Here is a 20705-nt window from a genome sequence, read left to right on the forward strand (position 1 = left end):
AAAAAAATAGCACACGTGGAAATAAATAATTAATTCCATCTAATCTTAAATGGTACATGGAAATTATTTCGTATTGGCATCAACGTGATGGTGACATGGCATTAAGTTGTGATATAGATTAAACGAATAGGTATCTGAATCGGATTCAGGATGAACCCGAATTCAGAACTTTTCCTAGATGACAAAATTCAAAATTTAGGAAACCTATTAATCACATTTGAAATAAATCGAAATATTCAAAAGGTATATATAGTTGGATTCGAATTCAGTTGTCGATCCTAGATAATTACTGAGTTAGATTTTGGTTGGATATTCACGTATATTCATCTTCATCCAGTGGATCAGGAAACTTTTTCTACTTAGCAAATCTTTTATATATGTGAAGAAGATTCATCAATTTTTGAAGGTATTTATAGTGTTTACGATGTTAACGAAACCTTTTTTTTATATGAATCAATTAAACTATTGTTTTGTAATACTTTCAATAATATCAGGAAACACTATGACACAAATAAAAACACTTTTATGTTCTCTACTACGTTAACATAATTACTCGATAAGCATGTCCAATTTACTTAATTAAATATTAAAGTAGGGTTATTAGTATCAATCACCCATATCTAAAGCTTAATCCGCAACATTCAAATTCGATTCAAAAAATATTCCGATTTAGGATAACAATACCTCAATTCGTCTCTCTCGCGTGCAACCGTAGCTTTCCGTCCGGGATTTCTCAACAACAAAATACACAAGTCTCAAATTAATCGATCTACAACATCAACATGGATGCATAAAACATACTAACTTATTATTGGTGAAGGTGAGCTCGAGACATGGCTATGAGGTTACACGGAAGACTCTACATATGTGCGCATACATGTGCTACAGTGGCCAACAAGGGTCATCAAGATGGGAAGCTGATGCTTCTCGTTGTTGCTTGGCAGCGTCTGCTTCCATCCACCAAAAAAGGGCATCGGAGTAAAGGGGTTTAGGCATATAGGAGGCCGGAGGAGAGGGCCATGAGGAGGACGGCGGCCTCCTCTTCTTCCCCAAGCATGCTTCTCCTCCAGCCCATCCTCCTACTCTGCTTCTGGATCGTGGATCTGTGTTCCCACAACCCAAGCATCCGGAGCTTGAGAGGCGCCCCCACCTCAATCTTCTCCTTCTTCGACCCCGGCGCAGCGACTCTTCTGTTCTTCCGGTACCGGATACCACACGCGTTGCAGAGCGACTGAAATCAGACATCGGGAATCAGCAAATCAACCAAGCAGAGAGCTCTATCCAAGAAGAGAACCGGATCGGTAAGTACCTTGGGACCGGAAGGGCCGGCTCGCCAGAGAGGGGTTCTGGTGGTCCGGCAAACCGCGCAGCTCTTCGTCGGGCAATCACTGCTACTTGGATCCGCAGATCCCGCAGACTGCAGGCCGAACCGAAGCAAGAAACGTATGAGTCACCCGAACACGAATCAATCGATGCCAAAACACAACATCGAAAGAAGCACAAGGAAGCATACCATCAAGAAACTTGGATCATCCATCCTACCGAAGAAATATACAAGTGGCAAGATCACTGAGATCTGCTGCTGCGGTTGCGGCTACTGCACTTGGTCTATCGAGATCACCACCTTCGATCTCTGACCGCTGTAAGGAAGGGAAGAAAGGATGCTCCTCGGAGTTCCTCGAATGGATCTCGCGAGAGGGGGGAGGGAAGAATGGAGGGAAAGAGAAAACGGTGGAGGGAACGCTGAGCCAAAAAGCGGCATTTATCGTCGTTAACTGGTTCAGGTTAACCAACAAGCTTGCGGTGAACCGAGCAGATTTCATGATGGCTTGTTTAAGGTGCGTCGGGGGAAAGGCTTGTGGCGCACGCTACCGCGGGGGAGTAGAGGAACAGCATTATTTAACTCCTCGTGCAGGCGTATTTTACCGCATCGACCAATACGGTGAGAACAGCCGGCGATACGAAGTGCTGCGCCCAACAGCGGCGTGCCTCTCGTGGATGACGTGGCGCGTATTGGCCCCGAAAAAGTGGGGTCGAAGCGTCCTGGGATCTCGCGTCGTATGCGGTGCGGTGGTCGAGGGGGTTTGCTGCCGGATATGTTCTAGCGGATCCTGCACCGCCGCCACGCCGCGCCTCCCTCGCGGAGCGAGCGGCGGCGGGCGGAGGAAACCCTAGAACGCATGAAAAAGTCCTTAAATGACCAAACTGGCCTTGTCTTAATTGTCCAGTTTCCAAGACAAAGCGGCGTTTCGGTCATTCCAGAAGCCTAAGCTTCCACGCGAATGGCACGTGATAGTAAGGGGACGAGATTCCACGGCAATCATTGTGGGTTGGCGCGGTTCGAGTCGACCGTCGGGTTCAACTGGGCAAATTTTGATGCTGATCGATCGACTCGGCGTCAAGTGACCTCAACCTTAGTAAGACACATGCACCCAAAATAGTACACATAAGAAAGATGGAAAAGAGATAATAATTCATCTCTGAATGAGAGATGGGCTTAAATCAGTATGATCAAGAGGTGTCTAAATGATTTGGGCATCACATTTTAAGGTAGATTTCATATAATTATTTTTTCTTAAATAAAAAAAATTAAAATGTATTTTAATTTACATAAGCACTAATTTATCCTATGTGAGTGGCATTATCAATTCTAATAAAATATTTCTTTTCTTTTTTTTGTTGGAAAGGGGAGAGACCGCTTAGCTCTTTATTCTCTACGGATGATTTTTGTACTCATTTGATTTAATCCTCAATGGATATATTTTTCAACATAATAATATTTGAATAATACTTATGTTTATAGATAAAATAAAAAAATTATTTATTGACAAAACTTGATGCATAATTGTCAGCTCGATAGAAAATAATAAAACATAATAGAGTATCACATTAACTAAAATTAAAATTAAAATTATTTTATGAATATTTTGATCATTCGGTGTCGATGACAAATCAGTTTTGACGTCTATAAACGGATTTACCTAAATATCGTCAGTGACTATGACCGTTGGATGAGGATACTCTGTAAGCATGTTACGGTAACCTCTCCGTGACGACTCCCCAAGACACCGAACCCGCGACTGGGCCGAACATAACACCGGTTTGAGGAACCGGTGATCGAAGTGGTGCTTGGATCTTAGCAAGGGCCATGTACACCTCTGGGTGGGCCTCAGCTGAACCGGCCCATCGTGGTGGCAGAATGTGATATGCCGATTTTGCCCTCGAGAAACCCTAGATGGGGGACAGACTTGCATTTACGCATTTTGCATCCGCCGCCTCGTTTCTTCACCTCCTTATCCCTTGCACTCGCGACGCAGCCCACCACAAGCCCAAGGAGAAGAGAGGCGAAGGAGATGGTGTCGCTGAAGCTCCAGAAGCGGCTCGCCGCGAGCGTCCTCAAGTGCGGCAGGGGGAAAGTGTGGCTCGACCCCAATGAGGTCAACGATATCTCCATGGCCAACTCCCGTAAGAAGCTCTCCTCCTCCCGCCTTGTGGCCGCCACTCTACCTCGCTAGTCTCCGATTCGATCTTGTCATCTGCTCAATTCTTCTCGTTATTTGGATCCGAGATGAGCTTCGGGATTCTAATCGGAGAGGATCTTGACCTTGTCCTTGTTACGAATTGATAATTATGAAGTAACATTTTTCCTGAAACATATGAATTTTTGTCGGCGATTTATTATCGTTGTCGTCACTTGCTGAATATTATCTTAATTTTCATTGTCTTTCGTGAAAACCATTGATTTGTCATCTGCAAGTGCTCGTTGGAAGTCTGCTTTAGCTAAGTCATCAAGTTGCAACTTGAAATGCGCTGTTTAGGAAGAATAATCGAATTTAATTTGCTTTGCGTGCTGACGTAATAGTCAAAGTTGGAATTCTTGATTTTTGCGTATTAGGATCATGGGGCATGCATGGACGCTTGTTGTTTGATGATACCACTAGATGTTATTGATGAAACTAATCTCCATAGGTAGGGTTCTTGATTTTTATCCTTCCATTCATGTTCCTTTCTTTTTTTTTCCTTGACGTCTCAATCTTGTCAGATGTCTTAGCTTCACATGATTTGTGTTGGATACATGCAAGCCCCAGAAATGTGATCTTTAGTCTTTCTTCGTGGTGCTGCTATGAGTTGCTACAGATGCAGTTGATTTTGGTCATCGAATCCAGTGTTACTTGTTTACCAGTTCCAACTCCATTTTCAAAACATTTTTTTGCTGGCAGCTTTAGGAAAAGTTAGTCGGCAATAGCTGTGACGAACTCTTTAAGAACCAAACATCTTGGGTGTTTGATACTCTTCGATGAATCCGAAAGATGATTTGATGTGCCTTTGCTGTGATTTCATTAGTATGGTGGACCAAGAACAGATAGTGAGAGACTGACACGAGGAACTTGATAGTTCTTGGAGAACAACGAACCCAGACACGGAAGAGGGTTAAGGCCCTTGGTCAAAGATCTTTTATCATAAAAGACCCGTAACATTTGAACAAATCTGTTTATTGGGTACTAAGATTATCCATATAGGGATTTGATAGTACTTGGAGAACAAAGGAAAGAGAAAGAGAAGAGGATTCAGGCTTTTGGTTGGAAAAACTATTTCATCTCAAAATAACTGACATTGAACAGATCCTCCACCGGAGACTAACCTTGTTGTAATTCGTCTTATTCAGGAACCGTTAGCTGACTAGATTTCTGTCCCGTAACTATTATTTTTAGATGAACTTGGGTCCTTGTAGAATATTGTGCGGTGGACTACTACACCCGGCAGAGCCTGCTCTTTATATTAGTTGTTGGAAATAGGATATCAGCCAAAATCAACAAAGACAAATAAATCAACATATTCATTGTGTCGATATGACTTGATCCTTATCTACTTACATTGTAACACACATTTTGGTTGACTGAGGAGAATATGACAACAAAAGGTTAGGGATGTGAAAAACAACTGGCAAGAGAACAGACCAAATGGGGGATGGGGAGTTAGTGTTTTGTAGACGGTAGAACAGAATGTATGTGCTATCACAGAAACAGGGAAGACTATTAAATTGGATAATAGCCATTGCCATTCTTGTCGTGCCTCTGTTACTGCCTTTTCTCCCTGCCCTAAAATCAGTATTAGAGTGCAGAGAAATAAGGTTGGTGCTCTAACGTCCTTATGCTTATGCATTTCATTGTATCGACTGTTGCACATAAAAAAATGATCCAAACAAGTCATGGTCACTGATAATGGATTATGATGGTTTTGCATTGCAGGCCAAAACATTAGAAAGCTTGTCAAGAATGGTTTTATTATCAGGAAGCCCACCAAGATTCACTCACGGTCTCGTGCAAGGAGGGCACTGGAGGCAAAGAGAAAAGGGCGTCATTCTGGATACGGTATCAATGTTTATTCTAGTCCATCTTGATTTGACTTTCTTTTTATGGATCTTTCTCATTTTATAGGGAAGCGCAGGGGCACAAGAGAAGCTAGGCTCCCAACCAAGGTACTTTGGATGCGTAGGATGCGAGTTCTCAGACGGCTGCTGCGGAAGTACCGCGAGTCAAAGAAGATTGACAAGCACATGTACCATGACATGTACATGAAGGTGAAAGGTAATGTTTTCAAGAACAAGAGGGTGCTGATGGAAAGTATTCATAAATCCAAAGCGGAAAGGGCAAGAGAGAAGACCTTATCTGATCAGTTTGAAGCTAAACGAGCCAAGAGCAAGGCTAGCAGAGAAAGGAAACTTGCAAGGAGAGAGGAACGCCTAGCTCAGGTATGATCAAGTTTTTCTTGTGTGTTCCTTTGCTTATCATATCACATGCAACTTATTAGAGTTGTTCTTGCTTACTATGCTTGTCCTCTCACTTATGTTTCTTTGATGGTTTCAAATTCTAAATGAGCTAAATTTTGGGGGTATCCTACTTAATCCAGACTGTTGCTCTTCTTTCTATGCATCTTTGAGGTTAACTTAACTAAATTCAACTTTGTAGGGACTTAGTGGTGTATCTGTTTTCCTCTATTTGGTTTTGTCAAAATTATAGAAATATTTATTCGTTCGATTATATAAGCTGTAAATGATTATTTCAAAGGAAAATTTCATATGATGAAACTTTTTTGTTTCTTTGGTTTCTATGGTTAAATTTTCTGAAAATTTGATCCTTTTCAAGAACTTGTTACTTATTAGTTTGTGAGGGGGCAACCAGTAATTTGGTTCACTGTTACGTCCAATTTTTTTTATCATTACGCATTTTAGAGGTTTCTGCTGTTGTTTCTCTAATGCATTGGTAATAAATAAATATGTAGTGTAACATGTTCTTATAATTCCTTCGTTCTGTTGGTTCTGTATGCAAACAGGGGCCTGGAGACCGCATAGTTGCCACACCTGCTGCTATAGCAGAGTAAGGGATCCTTCTATGCAATTTTATTTAAAGCTCTCTTGGGCTTATATGCTCCTGAACCTGATGGTAATTACATTTATCATGCAGAGCCCCTAAGAAAGCAAAGAAGTAATGGAAAAGCTTTAGTTACGGAATAGGTACAAGCTGCTAATGGTTCCTCCCTCCCTTCTGTTCTGCTTTCAAAACTATGCACGCCGCAGAAAAGCCCAAGAAGCTTTCGTTTCACTTATTTTTGGTTCATTTCAAAATCCTTGTTTTGTTTTGGAGTTGGATAACCATGTGCTCTAGTTTAAAGTAATTCTTTTTTTGTCACTTAATCTTACCATGGTAACTGTTATCTTGTGTGGTATTTCCTGCCTCCCCTCCTCACATGATTGTCTATGAAGTTAGCCAATGATTTTTAGATTTGCACATACGTATTATTGGTGAAATTTTGATCATGTTAACCACCAATTCCCTGCTTTATAGAATGAATGAAATTGTTGTAGATTGGTAGAAAAACAATGCCTGATTCGGTAAGAATTGTCTGCCTCTGGTTTTGGTGAACTCTTGTCAAGATTTGGTCTACTCGTCAAGCCACTGAACTGAATGGCAAAAATGTCCCGAGTGTTATTAGCCAGTCTCCTTAGATAAACGACCTACGCAGGGTTGATAAAGTCAATCGTCTGGAGTTATCCTCTCTTTTATACTACGATCTACTTTGTATGCCGACCTACAAAGGTCAAACAAATGTCACGAAACCACAAACCTCCCAACACCTATATTCTTGATGTCTCATTTTCCTATCAACAGTTAAGTTCCGAGAAATTTTAGAGATCGTGTAACCCAATCGCTGGTAACAGCTAATGGGTGTGCCCTAGTTAGATAGCACAAAAAATTGTTGAATCAAAACATAGACACCTGCATCTACATGGGTGTGCCCAAGTCAGCAGCTGCATAACACATCACGCCAAGGCATCTACATAACATTTCATAATGGTATGCCATTCTTCGGCTGTTAAACTTGCTTCGATAACATAGACACCAAGATGATTGAGCTAACACACCAAAAGGTCTATCGCAGAAGAGCCATCATCAGATTGGCATTGCGAGAAATGTGCAACTCGCAACTTTTAACCGAATTACCATTAAACAGACACTAGAAATGCAGTCCTCTGAAGTCAAAAATGTATAGATAAGAGTTTGGACATAAATGAGAAACAAAATGAACCTTCTGAATTTTGAAAATTAACCCACTAAGCAAGATAGACCAGAATGCACATCAGTCAATCTTCCTCTTCACCCTCGTTCTCTGCAATGTTGAAGTACCGCAGCTCATAGATGCTGCGGTCTTTGTTAGAAGCAATGACTCGAAGCCAATCCCGTACATTATGTTTCTTCAGATACTTCTTTGTCAGGTACTTTAAGTACCTGTTAAAATATAGAATTTAAGCCAAATGATCTTGTAGAAAAGAATAACAGATAATTGTACACTGCCATACGCAATGGGCCATAGTTACCAGACTACCAAACCAAGATTATTAGTTACAAATGTGCCCCAACATCAGTAGCGGCAACATATTGCAGTAAAATAGATGCAAAAGAAACAGTCGCAACAAAGGTATCAACCTCTACCAGCATGATAGGGTCACAAAATCGAACATTCAGAGAGATTCAAAAAGGCTGGACATCTTGCGATGACATCTCAGATTCTTCGACACTGAATACAAATGAAGAAATTCATTTCAGTCAGCAAATTACTGAAAGTCATCTGAGAACCAAAAATAAAGACTTCGAAATGGAACCAATCTGGGATGTCTAACATAAAAGGTTCAAGTTTGTATTCTGAGTTCAGACCCGAACCCGATTGGGGCTAAGACAGGTAGATGGTTGCCTCGAGAAAAAGGTTTCTCCTCTACCCAATACCGTTAGTCATGTTAGCGGATGTTAAAGCAGAATGAATAAGAAAATTCTTAATAGTTCTCAGATGTTAGGCAGTTGCTTCTTAGAAACAGTTCGCTAGTTAAAGTTCTGCTGTTGAGGTAGTATCAAATTGAGTTCATTAAGGCCATTAATCAATTTTCTTTCAGCTTGAAGAATTCAACAAGTCATGTTAATTACCACCATAGTAAACATGAAGGCATGTCATCAAAACTAGATGAATACACATATAACCGATTGGCACATACCACAAGTCGCTGCAAATCATCAAGATAATAATTTCAATTTTCATATAGCAAGATAACAGTCTTATCACTTCACAGAACATATTTACCATTGCTAATTGTAATTAAAGATATTATGGACAACAAAAGAATCAATAAGCCTTTTATTTGAAACAAAAATCACAGCTCTTGGAATGGAAACAAAGCAACATTCAGATAAACCTAAAAGCAAAAAAAAAAAAAAGGAGAATAAGAACGTAAACACATTCAACATATGGGTAGCATTTACCTATGTGTTGGTCATCATTGTAAATGACTCTTGTATCATATTTAATATATACAAATAGATAAATGCATTGTATCATTATGAATTACTCTTGTATCATCAGTCTCAAATTTCCCCGCCACAAAAATGAAATGGCAGGTTACAGCTGCCAAATTTAATTCAACTTCTCTGAGAGCTGGTAAGAATTTTTTAGCCCCCATTGATCTTAATAAACAAGAAAAAAATTGCTAGACCTTAATCTGAGACTATTATCTTTTTTTAAGCATCGTTTCAATCCAAGAGACGAGCTTTCTTAACAAAAATGCCCTGTTAAATGACCAACACCACATAAAATTCGCACCCAACAGAAAACATCAAACTTGTGAGAAGTGGTTCACCACCAACTGTTGAAAAGCAGTTTCTCACTTTGGCGCTCCTTACGGTACTTCTCTAAGCCGATCAAACCATCAGGGAAGTACCATAATCCTTGATCTAGAAAACCAACAAGGGCAAAGCAAAGGGAATCCAAGCGATCCGACGGAGATGAGACACCGGGATTACCTCTTGGAGAAAGGACCCTCGGAGGTGACGGTGATCTTGCTCTTGTCTCGGGTGACGGTGACGGCGTCGCCGAGGGCGCCGGCCTTGCCGCCGGCCACCTTAATCCGCTCTTGGAGAAACTTCTCCAGCGAGGCGATGTCCATGATCTTGTCCTCCACCGGCTTCGCGCAGTCGATGACAAAGGTCGAACCTTTCTTCTTCCCGCCCTTCGCGGTAGCCGCCGCCGTCCCTCCGCTGCCCCGACGACTCATCCTCTCTGTCGAAGCAAAGCCGCCGCTCCTCTTGACGTTAGGGTTTCGGAGCGGCCGATCTCACATTAGGTCCCTATTTATGTGAGGGACACGCGGCTCGTAGCCCTGGCCTGTTAAGATGTCCCGCGGTGGAAACAAACTTAATGGGCTACGCTTGCAATTATGTTGGTACCCTATTTATGTTAGAGGGTACCCTACGAAGCATTTTATGATTGAAATTTAAAAAATAGTTATAAGTTCATCGGATTTTTTGGATATTATTAGTTAAAAAATGGATTACAATTTCTTTATAAAATTTTTAATTATGATTTAATATATAAAATCTTAGCATCATTTGAGAAGATCAAATATTTATCTTTTGAGACAAAGGAACAAGTCAGTCATTGCAAAAGGCGCTCGGGCGCTCGCCTAGGCGCTCGGGCGAGGCGAGGAGAGGCCCGAGCGCCTCGCTAATGTCCCAGGCGGCGCGCTTCAAACAGGCGCCGCCTGGGCGCTTCGGGCGAGCGCCTGGGTAAACCAAGGCGACCGAACCAGAATTTTAGGTCTGGTTCGGTTGTTAATTGGTTCAATCGAACCAACTAAACCGATATAACCCCAACCCTAACCCTAACCCTAACCCAACACTAACCTGTTGCCGCTGCCGCTCTCGATCCCGATCCCGATCCCGATCGCGATCTCGTCGCTCGCTGGCGCTGCTCCCACTATCGCTGCTCACCGCTGTCGCTGCTCGCGCCTCCCGCGAGCCCTCTCGCTGCTCGCGCCTCCTGCGAGCCCTCCCGCGAGCCTTCCCGCTGCTCACGCCTCCCGCGAGCCCTCCCGCTGCTCGCGCCTCCCGCGAGCCCTCTCGCCTCCTGCGAGCCCTCCCGCGAGCCTTCCCGCTGCTCGCACCTCCCTCGAGGCCTCCCGCTGCTCGCGCCTTCCGCTCCCTTTACCGCTGCCGTTGCCGCCGCTCGCCGCTGCTGCTGCCACCGCTCGCCGCCGCTGCTTCCTCGTTTCTCCGTCAATAGGTTTATACTGTTAATGTGATTATATTTATTTAATTATATTTTATATTTTTATATTTTTTATTTAAATTATTAAATAATTATATTTATTAATTATATTTTATATTTTTATATTTTAACGCCTCGCTTCGCTCGGGCGAGCGCTTGGGCGAGCGCCTAGCGCCTCGGGCGTTTTTGGACCTTGGCGCCTAGCGCTTTTTAAATCACTGGGAACAACCAGTGATTGCAAAAGGCGCTCGGGCGAGGCGAGGAGAGGCCCGAGCGCCTCGCTAATGTCCCAGGCGGCGCGCTTCAAACAGGCGTCGCCTGGGCACTCGCCCGAGCCCAGGCTCTGGGCGCTCGCCCGAGCCCAGGCTCTGGGCGCTTCGGGCGAGCGCTTGGGTAAACCAAGGCGACCGAATCAGAATTTTAGGTCTGGTTCGGTCCTGGTTCGGTTGTTAGTTGGTTCAATCGAACCAACTAAACCGATATAACCCCAACCCTAACCCTAACCCTAACCCAACACTAACTTGTTACCGCTGCCGCTCTCGATCCCGATCCCGATCCCGATCCCGATCCCGATCGCGATCTCGTCGCTCGCTGCCGCTGCTCCCACTGCCGCTGCTCACCGCTGTCGCTGCTCGCGCCTCCCGCGAGCCCTCTCGCTGCTCGCGCCTCCTGCGAGCCCTCCCGCGAGCCTTCCCGCTGCTCGCACCTCCCTCGAGGCCTCCCGTTGCTCGCGCCTTCCGCTCCCTTTACCGCTGCCGCTGCCGCCGCTCGCTGCTGTTGCTGCCACCGCTCGCCGCCGCTGCTTCCTCGTTTCTCCGTCAACAGGTTTATACTGTTAATGTGATTATATTTTATTAATTATATTATATATTTTTATTTTTTATTTAAATTATTAAATAATTATATTTATTAATTATATTTTATATTTTTATATTTTAGCGCCTCACTTCGCTCGGGCGAGCGCTTGGGCGAGCGCCTGGGCGAGCGCCTAGCGCCTTGGGCGTTTTTGGACCTTGGCGCCTAGCACTTTTTAAATCACTGGGAACAACCAGTGATTGCAAAAGGCGCTCGGGCGCTCGCCTAGGCGCTCGGGCGAGGCGAGGAGAGGCCCGAGCGCCTCGCTAATGTCCCAGGCGGCGCGCTTCAAACAAGCGCCGCCTGGGCGCTCGCCCGAGCCCAGGCTCTGGGCGCTTCGGGCGAGCGCCTGGGTAAACCAAGACGACCGAACCAGAATTTTAGGTCTGGTTCGGTCCTGGTTCGGTTGTTAGTTGGTTCAATCGAACCAACTAAACCGATATAACCCCAACCCTAACCCTAACCCTAACCCAACACTAACCTGTTGCCGCTGCCGCTCTCGATCCCGATCCCGATCCCGATCCCGATCGCGATCTCGTCGCTCGCTGCCGCTGCTCCCACTGCCGCTGTCGCTGCTCGCGCCTCCCGCGAGCCCTCTCGCTGCTCGCGCCTCCTGCGAGCCCTCCCGCGAGCCTTCCCGCTGCTCGCGCCTCCCGCGAGCCCTCTCACCTCCTGCGAGCCCTCCCGCGAGCCTTCCCGCTGCTCGCACCTCCCTCGAGGCCTCCCGCTGCTCGCGCCTTCCGCTCCCTTTCCCGCTGCCGCTGCTGCCACTGCCGCCGCTCGCCGCTGTTGCTGCCACCGCTCGCCGCCGCTGCTTCCTCGTTTCTCCGTCAGCAGGTTTATACTGTTAATGTGATTATATTTATTAATTATATTATATATTTTTATATTTTTATTTAAATTTTAAAATAATTATATTTATTAATTATATTTTTATATTTTAGCGCCTCGCTTCAGGCGAGCGCCTAGCGCCTCGGGCGTTTTTGGACCTTGGCGCCTTTTGGTGCCTAGCGCTTTTTAAATCACCGGGAACAACTATGGAATTATGCTTTAATGACTCAGAAAGATGAGGTATGTAGATGAATTATCTATATGATTATTATATTTAGTTATTTTATGATTAAAAAAATAACTAAAAAATATTAAAAAAAAATTTAAAAATAAGCATGAGATGAATGAAGTAAAGATACACATTAAGGCAAAGCAATGTTGTAGTTTTGTAGGAGTTAGAGAACATTTTGGTAATGTGAAATATAAGCAAAGCAAAATTAATAAATAGCAAGCACGATAATAAGGAATTGCAGTTTCTCCGGAGACAGACATACCGCTGTCGGATTCGCTGTGGGAATCCGATACCCATCCGGAACAAGCATGCCGAGTCGTTCCTCGTTTCGGATCGGGCGCTTCAAAAGCGGATCTTTGTCGAATTCGGATCTAACACCGCACCGTCGAAGTCGCCCAATTCCTCGGCTATAAGTAGCCTTTCTCCCGGACGGCTTCGGCCTCCCTTCTCCTCCTCCTCTCGCCGCCCTCTTTTCGAGACGCTAGGGTTAGCGTGATCTTATTTATAGGCGGAAGGATGTTGGTCTACCAGGATCTGCTGACAGGTAATGCGTAAGGATGTCTTCGATCGTAAGCATTTTGTCGTATGAAATTCAATCCGGAGATTTAACGGAATTTTTGCATCTTGGAAATCATAGTACAATAAATTAAGTTGTCGTATGAAATTGGTCTTCTTCCCTTTTTTACTTTGTTCTGATTTTAATTAATTGGCGTTGGGAAGCTTGATTGCCGCATCTTCTGTGTCATTTTTATGCAATTTTGTTCATGTAAATGCTTATTGGGGTGAATTATCTTCAAGATTAGGCCGTTAATGTATGTGGTATATGGCAGGAAATAGACTTCTTTGTTTGAATTCTTTCAGAATCTGTATTCAGACTCGGTATGCATCTTTTGGTTAGTTTTGCTCATTTTCTTGTGTTGTACACTTTTATGTAATCGTTTTTCTATTTTTTTTTTCTTTTTGTGGTTGCATTTTGGATTTAACTTTAGATAATTGTTGTGATCCACGCACTGAGGATCTTTGATCGCATGAGTCAGTGGTACACACTTCTTCCATTAGACCCCAAAGGAGAGCTCGCCTTGTCCATAATGAACAACTTATGAAGTTCTTAAGTGGATGGGAGAATAGTTTGTGTCATGAGTTACAAAGTGATTCCGATATATCAAAATTAGAATTCTGTGGATACTGATCTCGGACTACAAAATATATCCAGAGAACCTTTTACTATTCGCTCATTGAAACTTATCCCTTATTGCTGTCGGTTATGTATTTTCCATCTATTATAGAGGCTCCTGTGAAACACTGGAACAAGTTGGGAGGTTGCTTGAACCTTATTTTATTACCCATGTGTTTGTGCACATGCAGTTAGCTATGAGGACTCGAATTAATGTCTGTTAATGCTCCAGCAAACATATAATTGTAAGCATTGGCTGTCATGATAATTCTTTCTTGGGTTGAATCTCTAAGCCATGTCATCGATATGCTCATATGTGCTTTTTGGTACTTCAATTTTTGTCATGCCTTTCTTCTATTACAACATTTTTTTTTTGGAAAAAAGGGAGGATATCATCATGCTAGACCTTTTGTGTTAGTATATTTACAAAATTTTGTTTTTGCAAGTGTTGATTGTGGTGAATTATCTTCAAGATCAAGCTGTTGATGTACATGGTATATGGTAGGAAATAGATGTCTTTGTTTGAATTCTTTGAGAATCTGTATCCAGAGTCGATGTGCATGTTTTGGTTTGTTTTGCTTATTTTCTTGTGATATATTTTTTTGTAAATTATTTTCTATTTCTTTTATCTGTCTGTGGTTGCATTGTGATCTGAGCACTGCAGATCTTTGATCACGTAAGGCTGGTACACATTTCTTCAATTAGACCCAAAGGAGATCGGGCTTTGGCCATAATTATTGTTTGATCAACTTATGGAGCACTGAAGTTGTTTTTGAGTGTGGATGGGAAAATGGTTTGTGTCATGGTTTAGAAAATGATTCTGATTTATCAAAATTAGAATTCTGTTGATACTGGTCTTGGACTTCAGAATATTTCCAGATAACCTCTTCTTTTCACCATTGTGACTATCACTTATTGCTGTAGTTAAATATGTTCCATCTATTGTAGAGGTTCCCGGAGAACACTTGAATGAGTTGGGTGGGAGATTCTTTGGAGCACATGCTGTTACCAATGTGTTTGATCACATGTATGTTCTTTCTATATAAGAACAACAATTTATGTCTGTTAGTGCTCCAGCAGACAGGAAAGACAGATGATAAGTATTTTCTGTAATGTTAAATTATATTTGGGTTCAATCTCTAAGCATTGTCATTGTGGATTGGATTGTGCTTTTTGGTACTATTGATCTCTGTCATGACTTTCTTCAATTATCACATATTTGGGAGAAGGTGAGGATATTATCATGTTGGACCCAGGAAGTATCTTCCTCTCCATCTTGGATTGGTTTTGGATCTTGACTTCATGAGATCAGAAATCAGTTGTAAAATCATTGTGCTTGGCTTGAGGATTTTGAGTATTGGGAGTTGGAGATTCGCTAATAAATTCTCAAAATAATCAAATATAGTTTTCCTACTATTGGTTGACTTAAATCCTCAATCGAGGGATCTGAATTTGTCCTAGGTGTGTTTCCAATTGACAACTGTCAAATGTTTACTAGTGACAAAAATTAATCCTATTTATTTTTCAAACCAGTTTACTCTTTTTTTTTAAACAACCAGTGTTCTCCATTCTAAAATCTGATTTTGTTGCTTGACTTGATGTAAACATATAAACACGAAATAGTGATTCCAACTTGATTCCGCTGGTCTCAGTTCAATGATGAAGCCACTGTTTACCTGAAATTTGAATGGCTTGTTCCTTTCACATGTGTGGATCATGAACACAAGAGAAAGAATATGAAGGGTTTCTAATCACTATAAATTTGTTGCTTAGATGGGTGTGATTTTGATAAAAGTAATGGTATTTTATCATAGAAGACTTTTATAGCTGAAGGCCATTGATTGGGACAAGCTCCATAACTAATTATCATCAGGTCATTTGATGATATCATCCGTCCAACTTGCCTCAACGCTTAAAGTAGAGACTTCTAGTGAATCTTGCTGAGGTCAATCACTCGACAGCCAAGTGAACATTTTTGTATTGTGCTGAAGGATGTTGCTGAGCACTAGACATCTCTTTTTTGCTTCAGTCCGAGCGAGCTATGTTGAGAGAAACGTTAGTTAAAGGTTCTCCTGCCTCCGGATGCAGAGATCATTGTGTTGATGCTTTTAGGGTCCAAGTTGTGAGACTGATAGGGTGACCCTTTTAAGTGATAGATAGCTTAACATTGCCTCGACTCTTACGGATTGCTTTCGAGTACCCTAACTCCACCACTAGTTGGCAGCATCAGGGTCATGTAGTATATTGATACCACAACAATGTCAGTTTAGTGTGGGTTTGCCCACGATGGAGTTGTAAGCCAAAAAAAGACATCCACATCTAGCACCAGGAATTTTTATTTTATATTCGAGCAAGAGCTTGACCCGAAGGTTACATATTAATCCAACATGATGAGGGGTGAATTCGATCAAAGCGGAGGATATGGTGATAGGTTATTGTTGCTTTGCTCGTTCTTCTAATATATGTCATTGTAGAGAATGGTTCAAACGCATAATCTCTTCTTCTTTGAATATGATTTTTTGATCCATATTTAGCTTGTATTTTGGTAGATGTGCTTCTAGCATAGGACTTTTAGGCGGTTGAGCTAGTGCCTCTCAAAGTTGGCCTGATCATATCAATGCCCTGCTTGATCAGACTGTCGGGTTGGAGGACGACCTTCCTCTGTAAGATATCGTTCGAGGTGGCCACGCTTGAGCAGTTCCTCCTCGGGTGTTAAACTACTCAAGGAGGATGATCTCTTGCTTTGAGCATTGAGGTCAAAGTTGTCTTTGGCCATGGTCTCAATTGAACTAATAAGATTTCATTTTATCTCTTGGGTAATTTAAGACCTCATTGATTGAGGATCTCGGAGTAATCCTTTCTCCATGATAACACCTCAGTTTGAGAGGTGTTGAGATTATAATCTCTCCTTAGGTATATTCGATCCTTTCGAGAGGACCCTTCCCTCTAAGTTTTATCAGTTTAGGACTGAGAGGGTCGATTCTCCTTGTGTTGCTTTTTGCCTTTCGCCTTTCTTTTCTTTGACATTAAGGGATTCAATGGTGATATGGTTCACCCTCTACAATAGTTTCAGATAGGTGGTCGATGGCCCTATGGTGACTAACCAAAAAAAGTTGGAGAGGTGAAGGTTCTTGATGAATGCTTGAATAAGGACCAAAGGGTTGGGGTAGGACACTATCCTGCCTTGCATTGTTGTCGACCTTGCTAAGGTAGCAAGATAAGAACTCATCTTCGTCTTGGCAAATTGCTAGTAATGAGGTTGTTGTCCGTTTCATTACTTTGCGTTCGGTGAGGTTGACTGAAGTTAGAAGAAGACTAGGGTACCAATCCACTCCACTACATCCCCTTAAAGAGTTAAGAAGGATTGATGCATCATGGCGTCAAGTATAGCAGTATCTGTGCTATGAATGTCGCGATGTGCTCGGTTGGGTTTGAGTTGCCCTTGGAAGGTTTCCAAACTGGGGAGTCAGGAACCTTTGGGGACATGTTCTTGAATTTGTCGGGTGAAAGGGCATCATGTGTGAAAATTAACCTTCTTGACCTCCTTCCCTCATTTAATTTCTCACCTCAAATCCTTGATATTTTGGTCCCTTTCATGTAGTTGCTTCTAAACATTCGAGAGTAAATCAACCTTTGGTCCCTTTCATGTAGTTCTTATCGAACATCGAGCTGCGGGTTGGAGGTGCATTGCCTTCAACTATGTTCCCATTGTGTAGCAACTCAGTTTTCTTATGACATTTACAATTGTTCTAGAGCCAAACTATTTAGGGAGTCTTTGGTTGTCCAACGTATTTGTACAAGTCTTGGAGGCATCAAATTGATTAAGTCGTAAGATCGTTGTTAGGATCGCACGTGGATTCGGCTAGACATCTTGCAAAACTAGGTTGGGGATGTGCTAGATAAAGGTTCTGATGCTTAAGTTAGAAATGCGAGGCCATTAGTGTTATATTGAGAAGAATCAGATATTTGACTGAGCCAATGTGTTGACCTTTTAATAGATGTTTTTGGTAACTGTCGACATTTAGTGGGGAGTTATTCTATAAGATGGTTTTATAGAGTCGTTGTCGGGCATTACTTGGTTTTTGGGATTCAATTGAAATGTTTGGGTGTTGGACCATAGTGCTTGTGTGTCGATTGAAATGTGTCGACCTGTCACGGACTTAGCTGGTTTTACCTAAGTCGTGCGGCACCCTTGCGTGTCCGTTCGTAAAGGTCAGCCTCTCCGAAACCTCCCATGGTCCCTTAGGACCTACAAAAGAGAAAACGGGTTAGAGAAAGCGTCTCACTCGGGATCCACAAGCAAACATTTCAGAAAACACTTCATAGCCAATGCAAATTACAAAGTCTTTACAAGCTCTGAACGGTCGCACAACAAAGGATCCAAAATGGTCCACTGTAGATCAAACATCTCTCACAAGTGTCCACATGACACAACCTTTATTTACAAGCCTAAAACGATCACCAAACCCAACCAAAATTGGGAAGTTAACCATTCGACCGTCCCTCTACATGCTGTGCAAAGCATGAACAAACCAAAAGACACGGACACACATAAGCATTACATCGAACATTCTGTTTAGAATTTTGTCCATGATAGATCGTGTGGCCAAATGTGTCAAACTGACGTTTGAGTGGGTGACGTTAGATTGGGTGTTGAGTTGGCAATGATGTGGTGATGATTTGGGCGGGGTGATGATGTGGTGTCTGCATGCCCACATATGGTATAAATTACGTGTCTGGGTCATTTGTATTACATTTTTTATTAATTAGAGATTAGATGCCACAAAAAGACAAATTTTGGCGAGTTGTGGCCTTGTTCATTTCCTGTGGTACTATCTACTATCTGTAATCAGTTGTACGGAAGTACAAGTTGTTGCTTAGGAATTTGTTTCTTTTCGCGAAGCCTGTAGCTAAATGTCACTCCCACTTGGTTGAATTTTTTTTTTTGAGAAAACCATTTATTTATTTATGGACTTGTGATTTTAGAGTTTCTGATGATGTCTTAAAGTTTGGTCACAATTGGATCTGCACTTGTTTTGTTCTCATTTAATCTTCTGAGATAATTGATCAATGCCATGTATGTCTGATACTTTGTCACCCACCAATAGTCGGTTACTACTGCTGTTTCTGTTGTTTCATTGATAAATTTGTTTTTTCTAATATCCAGCTGATGAGCTATTGTCCGATTCATTTCATTGTAAGGAAATTGAAAATGGGATGTTGTGGGAAGTCCAAGGAAAGGTTAGCATTTTCATTTCTTTCTAAGTTGTGTAATTTTATCATTAATAGAATATTATATTTTGAACATTTAGACTTGTTTCTTATGGTTGTCATTATATGTTAGCTTTAGTATGCTATTGATGCATGTCCTCTGCTTTTGTTACACCACCTTCCTCCTGATGCTTTTTTTAGTGCTACTTCATGACATCAAAATGAATTATTTCTAGGGTCATTTTAGAACTAACTAGTAGTTGTGTGCGCACTAGTCTACAAATTTGTTATCTCAGCTGCTCACGTTTTCAATTCATTATGATTGACTGATTGGCAGTGGGTTGTTAAAGGAGCTATCGATGTAGACATCGGAGCAAACCCTTCTGCTGAAGGCGGTGAAGATGAGGGAGTCGATGATTCTGCTGTTAAAGTGGTTGACATAGTCGACACATTTAGGCTTCAGGCTAGTGCTCCTTTCTAGACATGCGGTATCTGTTCAGTTTTAACTTGAAGTTTACAAAATATGAGTGTGTTCACGATTGATGTCAACAGGAACAACCATCCTTTGATAAGAAGCAATTTGTGACCTATGTGAAGCGCTATATCAAGCTACTGACACCTAAACTTGATGAAGAGAAGCAAGAGTTGTTTAAGAAACATATTGAAGGAGCTACCAAGTTCTTGCTTTCGAAGCTCAAAGATCTACAGTTGTAAGGATTAAATTTGTTTGTTTCCTATATATATATATATATATATATATATATATATATATATATATATATATATATTTAATTTTACCTTTTTTTTTTCCATTTCAGACAAGAAAAGCAATAAAAGAAGTTTTTATATATCTTTTCTTAGATACCCTTATTGTGACTATTATTAGGCTTATATCTTAGCATTGTTCACTCTAATGCTTTTCAGATAATGTCATAATTTTTTCCTGACAAATAATATGTTTTGGCAGTTTTGTTGGTGAAAGTATGCATGACGATGGCAGCATGGTGTTTGCGTATTACAAGGATGGCGCCACTGATCCGACGTTTTTGTATTTTGCCTATGGATTGAAGGAGGTCAAGTGCTAAAGACGATGGTACATGTGCTTTGGATATCACAGTTTTTTTTATTTGATTTATCTTTTATCCAAGTGATGTTAAGTAGAACATGTAAAATTCAATTTTGGAATTGACGTAACATTTAATCTGAGGATTGGATTCATAAGAAGAAAATATTAATTAATTATTATGAGGGGCCATCGAACATTGAAGGATTGAATTAAATTGAGTACATAATTTGCTTTCGTCTGGTGTTTATGAGAGTACTTGGGCTTTGTGTTTATGAGAGTACTTGGGTATCTGTTACGATGCAGGTTCACCACATGCATGCATACATAGACGTCAAAATGTGTGGTCTTAAATATGCTTGCTTTCCGGTGACCTTACCCACGTGTTTGCACGAGTAGATAAAAAAAAAGTGGTCAGAATGGCTAATCTTACCAAATGGTTTATTTGGTCTTAGTGTTAGTTTGTCGGATTTGGAATAGATTCGGAACAGGAAAGCGCTCCATAATAATCATTATGCTAAATGCCCTTTGAGCTAATAAGATAACAATCTGTGTTAAGTCTGCGATATACGCCAAGTAGAAAGGGGTATAGTAAATAATGCCCTTGAGAGTGAGTGTGAATCTGCTAGATGGTTCAAAGGGATGCTAAGCGCAACTTCCAGATACCGACGACCCCGAGGCCATGAAACCAACGATAGCATATGATCAAAGCATAATCACCCAAACTGTCTGTACCTACGTTCTAACAG

At 41.8% G+C, this 20705-nt stretch overlaps 4 protein-coding genes across 4 annotated transcripts; 2 read left to right on the forward strand and 2 right to left on the reverse strand.

Moving 5' to 3' along the window:
- Nucleotides 1-785: 785 nt before the first annotated feature.
- On the reverse strand, nt 786-1764 carry LOC135636307 (GATA transcription factor 16-like). The gene is made up of 3 exons (XM_065147969.1): nt 1514-1764; nt 1310-1417; nt 786-1231 (listed from the first exon to the last, which is right to left on the reverse strand). Exons 1-3 carry the CDS (start codon nt 1535-1537, stop codon nt 989-991), a joined length of 375 nt encoding a protein of 124 aa, XP_065004041.1. The 5' UTR covers nt 1538-1764; the 3' UTR covers nt 786-988.
- A 1488-nt stretch (nt 1765-3252) lies between these two features.
- Nucleotides 3253-6788, forward strand: LOC135614584 (large ribosomal subunit protein eL19x-like). The gene is made up of 5 exons (XM_065112095.1): nt 3253-3465; nt 5250-5372; nt 5439-5752; nt 6334-6377; nt 6465-6788. Exons 1-5 carry the CDS (start codon nt 3354-3356, stop codon nt 6487-6489), a joined length of 618 nt encoding a protein of 205 aa, XP_064968167.1. The 5' UTR covers nt 3253-3353; the 3' UTR covers nt 6490-6788.
- A 644-nt stretch (nt 6789-7432) lies between these two features.
- Nucleotides 7433-9652, reverse strand: LOC103977268 (large ribosomal subunit protein eL22z). Its single transcript, XM_009392733.3, has 2 exons — nt 9348-9652; nt 7433-7787 (listed from the first exon to the last, which is right to left on the reverse strand). Exons 1-2 carry the CDS (start codon nt 9596-9598, stop codon nt 7643-7645), a joined length of 396 nt encoding a protein of 131 aa, XP_009391008.1. The 5' UTR covers nt 9599-9652; the 3' UTR covers nt 7433-7642.
- A 3258-nt stretch (nt 9653-12910) lies between these two features.
- Nucleotides 12911-20193, forward strand: LOC135614594 (translationally-controlled tumor protein homolog). Its single transcript, XM_065112116.1, has 5 exons — nt 12911-13052; nt 18850-18923; nt 19231-19356; nt 19446-19603; nt 19861-20193. The coding sequence occupies exons 1-5, from the start codon at nt 13025-13027 to the stop codon at nt 19976-19978; spliced, it is 504 nt and encodes a 167-aa protein (XP_064968188.1). The 5' UTR covers nt 12911-13024; the 3' UTR covers nt 19979-20193.
- Nucleotides 20194-20705: the final 512 nt, after the last annotated feature.

The sequence above is a fragment of the Musa acuminata genome, chromosome BXJ1-3, assembly GCF_036884655.1.
Source record: "Musa acuminata AAA Group cultivar baxijiao chromosome BXJ1-3, Cavendish_Baxijiao_AAA, whole genome shotgun sequence".
Classification (NCBI taxonomy): domain Eukaryota; kingdom Viridiplantae; phylum Streptophyta; class Magnoliopsida; order Zingiberales; family Musaceae; genus Musa; species Musa acuminata.

Coding starts and splice junctions, on each gene's coding strand:
- LOC135636307 (XM_065147969.1), bottom strand. CDS start 1,537: ATGGATGATCCAAGTTTCTTGATG. Junction 1,418..1,513: donor ATGATCCAAGTTTCTTGATG/GTATGCTTCCTT, acceptor TTCGGCCTGCAG/TCTGCGGGATCTGCGGATCC. Junction 1,232..1,309: donor CCGGCCCTTCCGGTCCCAAG/GTACTTACCGAT, acceptor GTCTGATTTCAG/TCGCTCTGCAACGCGTGTGG.
- LOC135614584 (XM_065112095.1), top strand. CDS start 3,354: ATGGTGTCGCTGAAGCTCCAGAAGCGGCTCGCCGCGAGCGTCCTCAAG. Junction 3,466..5,249: donor TATCTCCATGGCCAACTCCC/GTAAGAAGCTCT, acceptor TTTGCATTGCAG/GCCAAAACATTAGAAAGCTT. Junction 5,373..5,438: donor AGGGCGTCATTCTGGATACG/GTATCAATGTTT, acceptor CTCATTTTATAG/GGAAGCGCAGGGGCACAAGA.
- LOC103977268 (XM_009392733.3), bottom strand. CDS start 9,598: ATGAGTCGTCGGGGCAGCGGAGGGACGGCGGCGGCTACCGCGAAGGGC. Junction 7,788..9,347: donor GAGGGTCCTTTCTCCAAGAG/GTAATCCCGGTG, acceptor ATATTTTAACAG/GTACTTAAAGTACCTGACAA.
- LOC135614594 (XM_065112116.1), top strand. CDS start 13,025: ATGTTGGTCTACCAGGATCTGCTGACAG. Junction 13,053..18,849: donor CTACCAGGATCTGCTGACAG/GTAATGCGTAAG, acceptor TCTAATATCCAG/CTGATGAGCTATTGTCCGAT. Junction 18,924..19,230: donor TGTGGGAAGTCCAAGGAAAG/GTTAGCATTTTC, acceptor ACTGATTGGCAG/TGGGTTGTTAAAGGAGCTAT.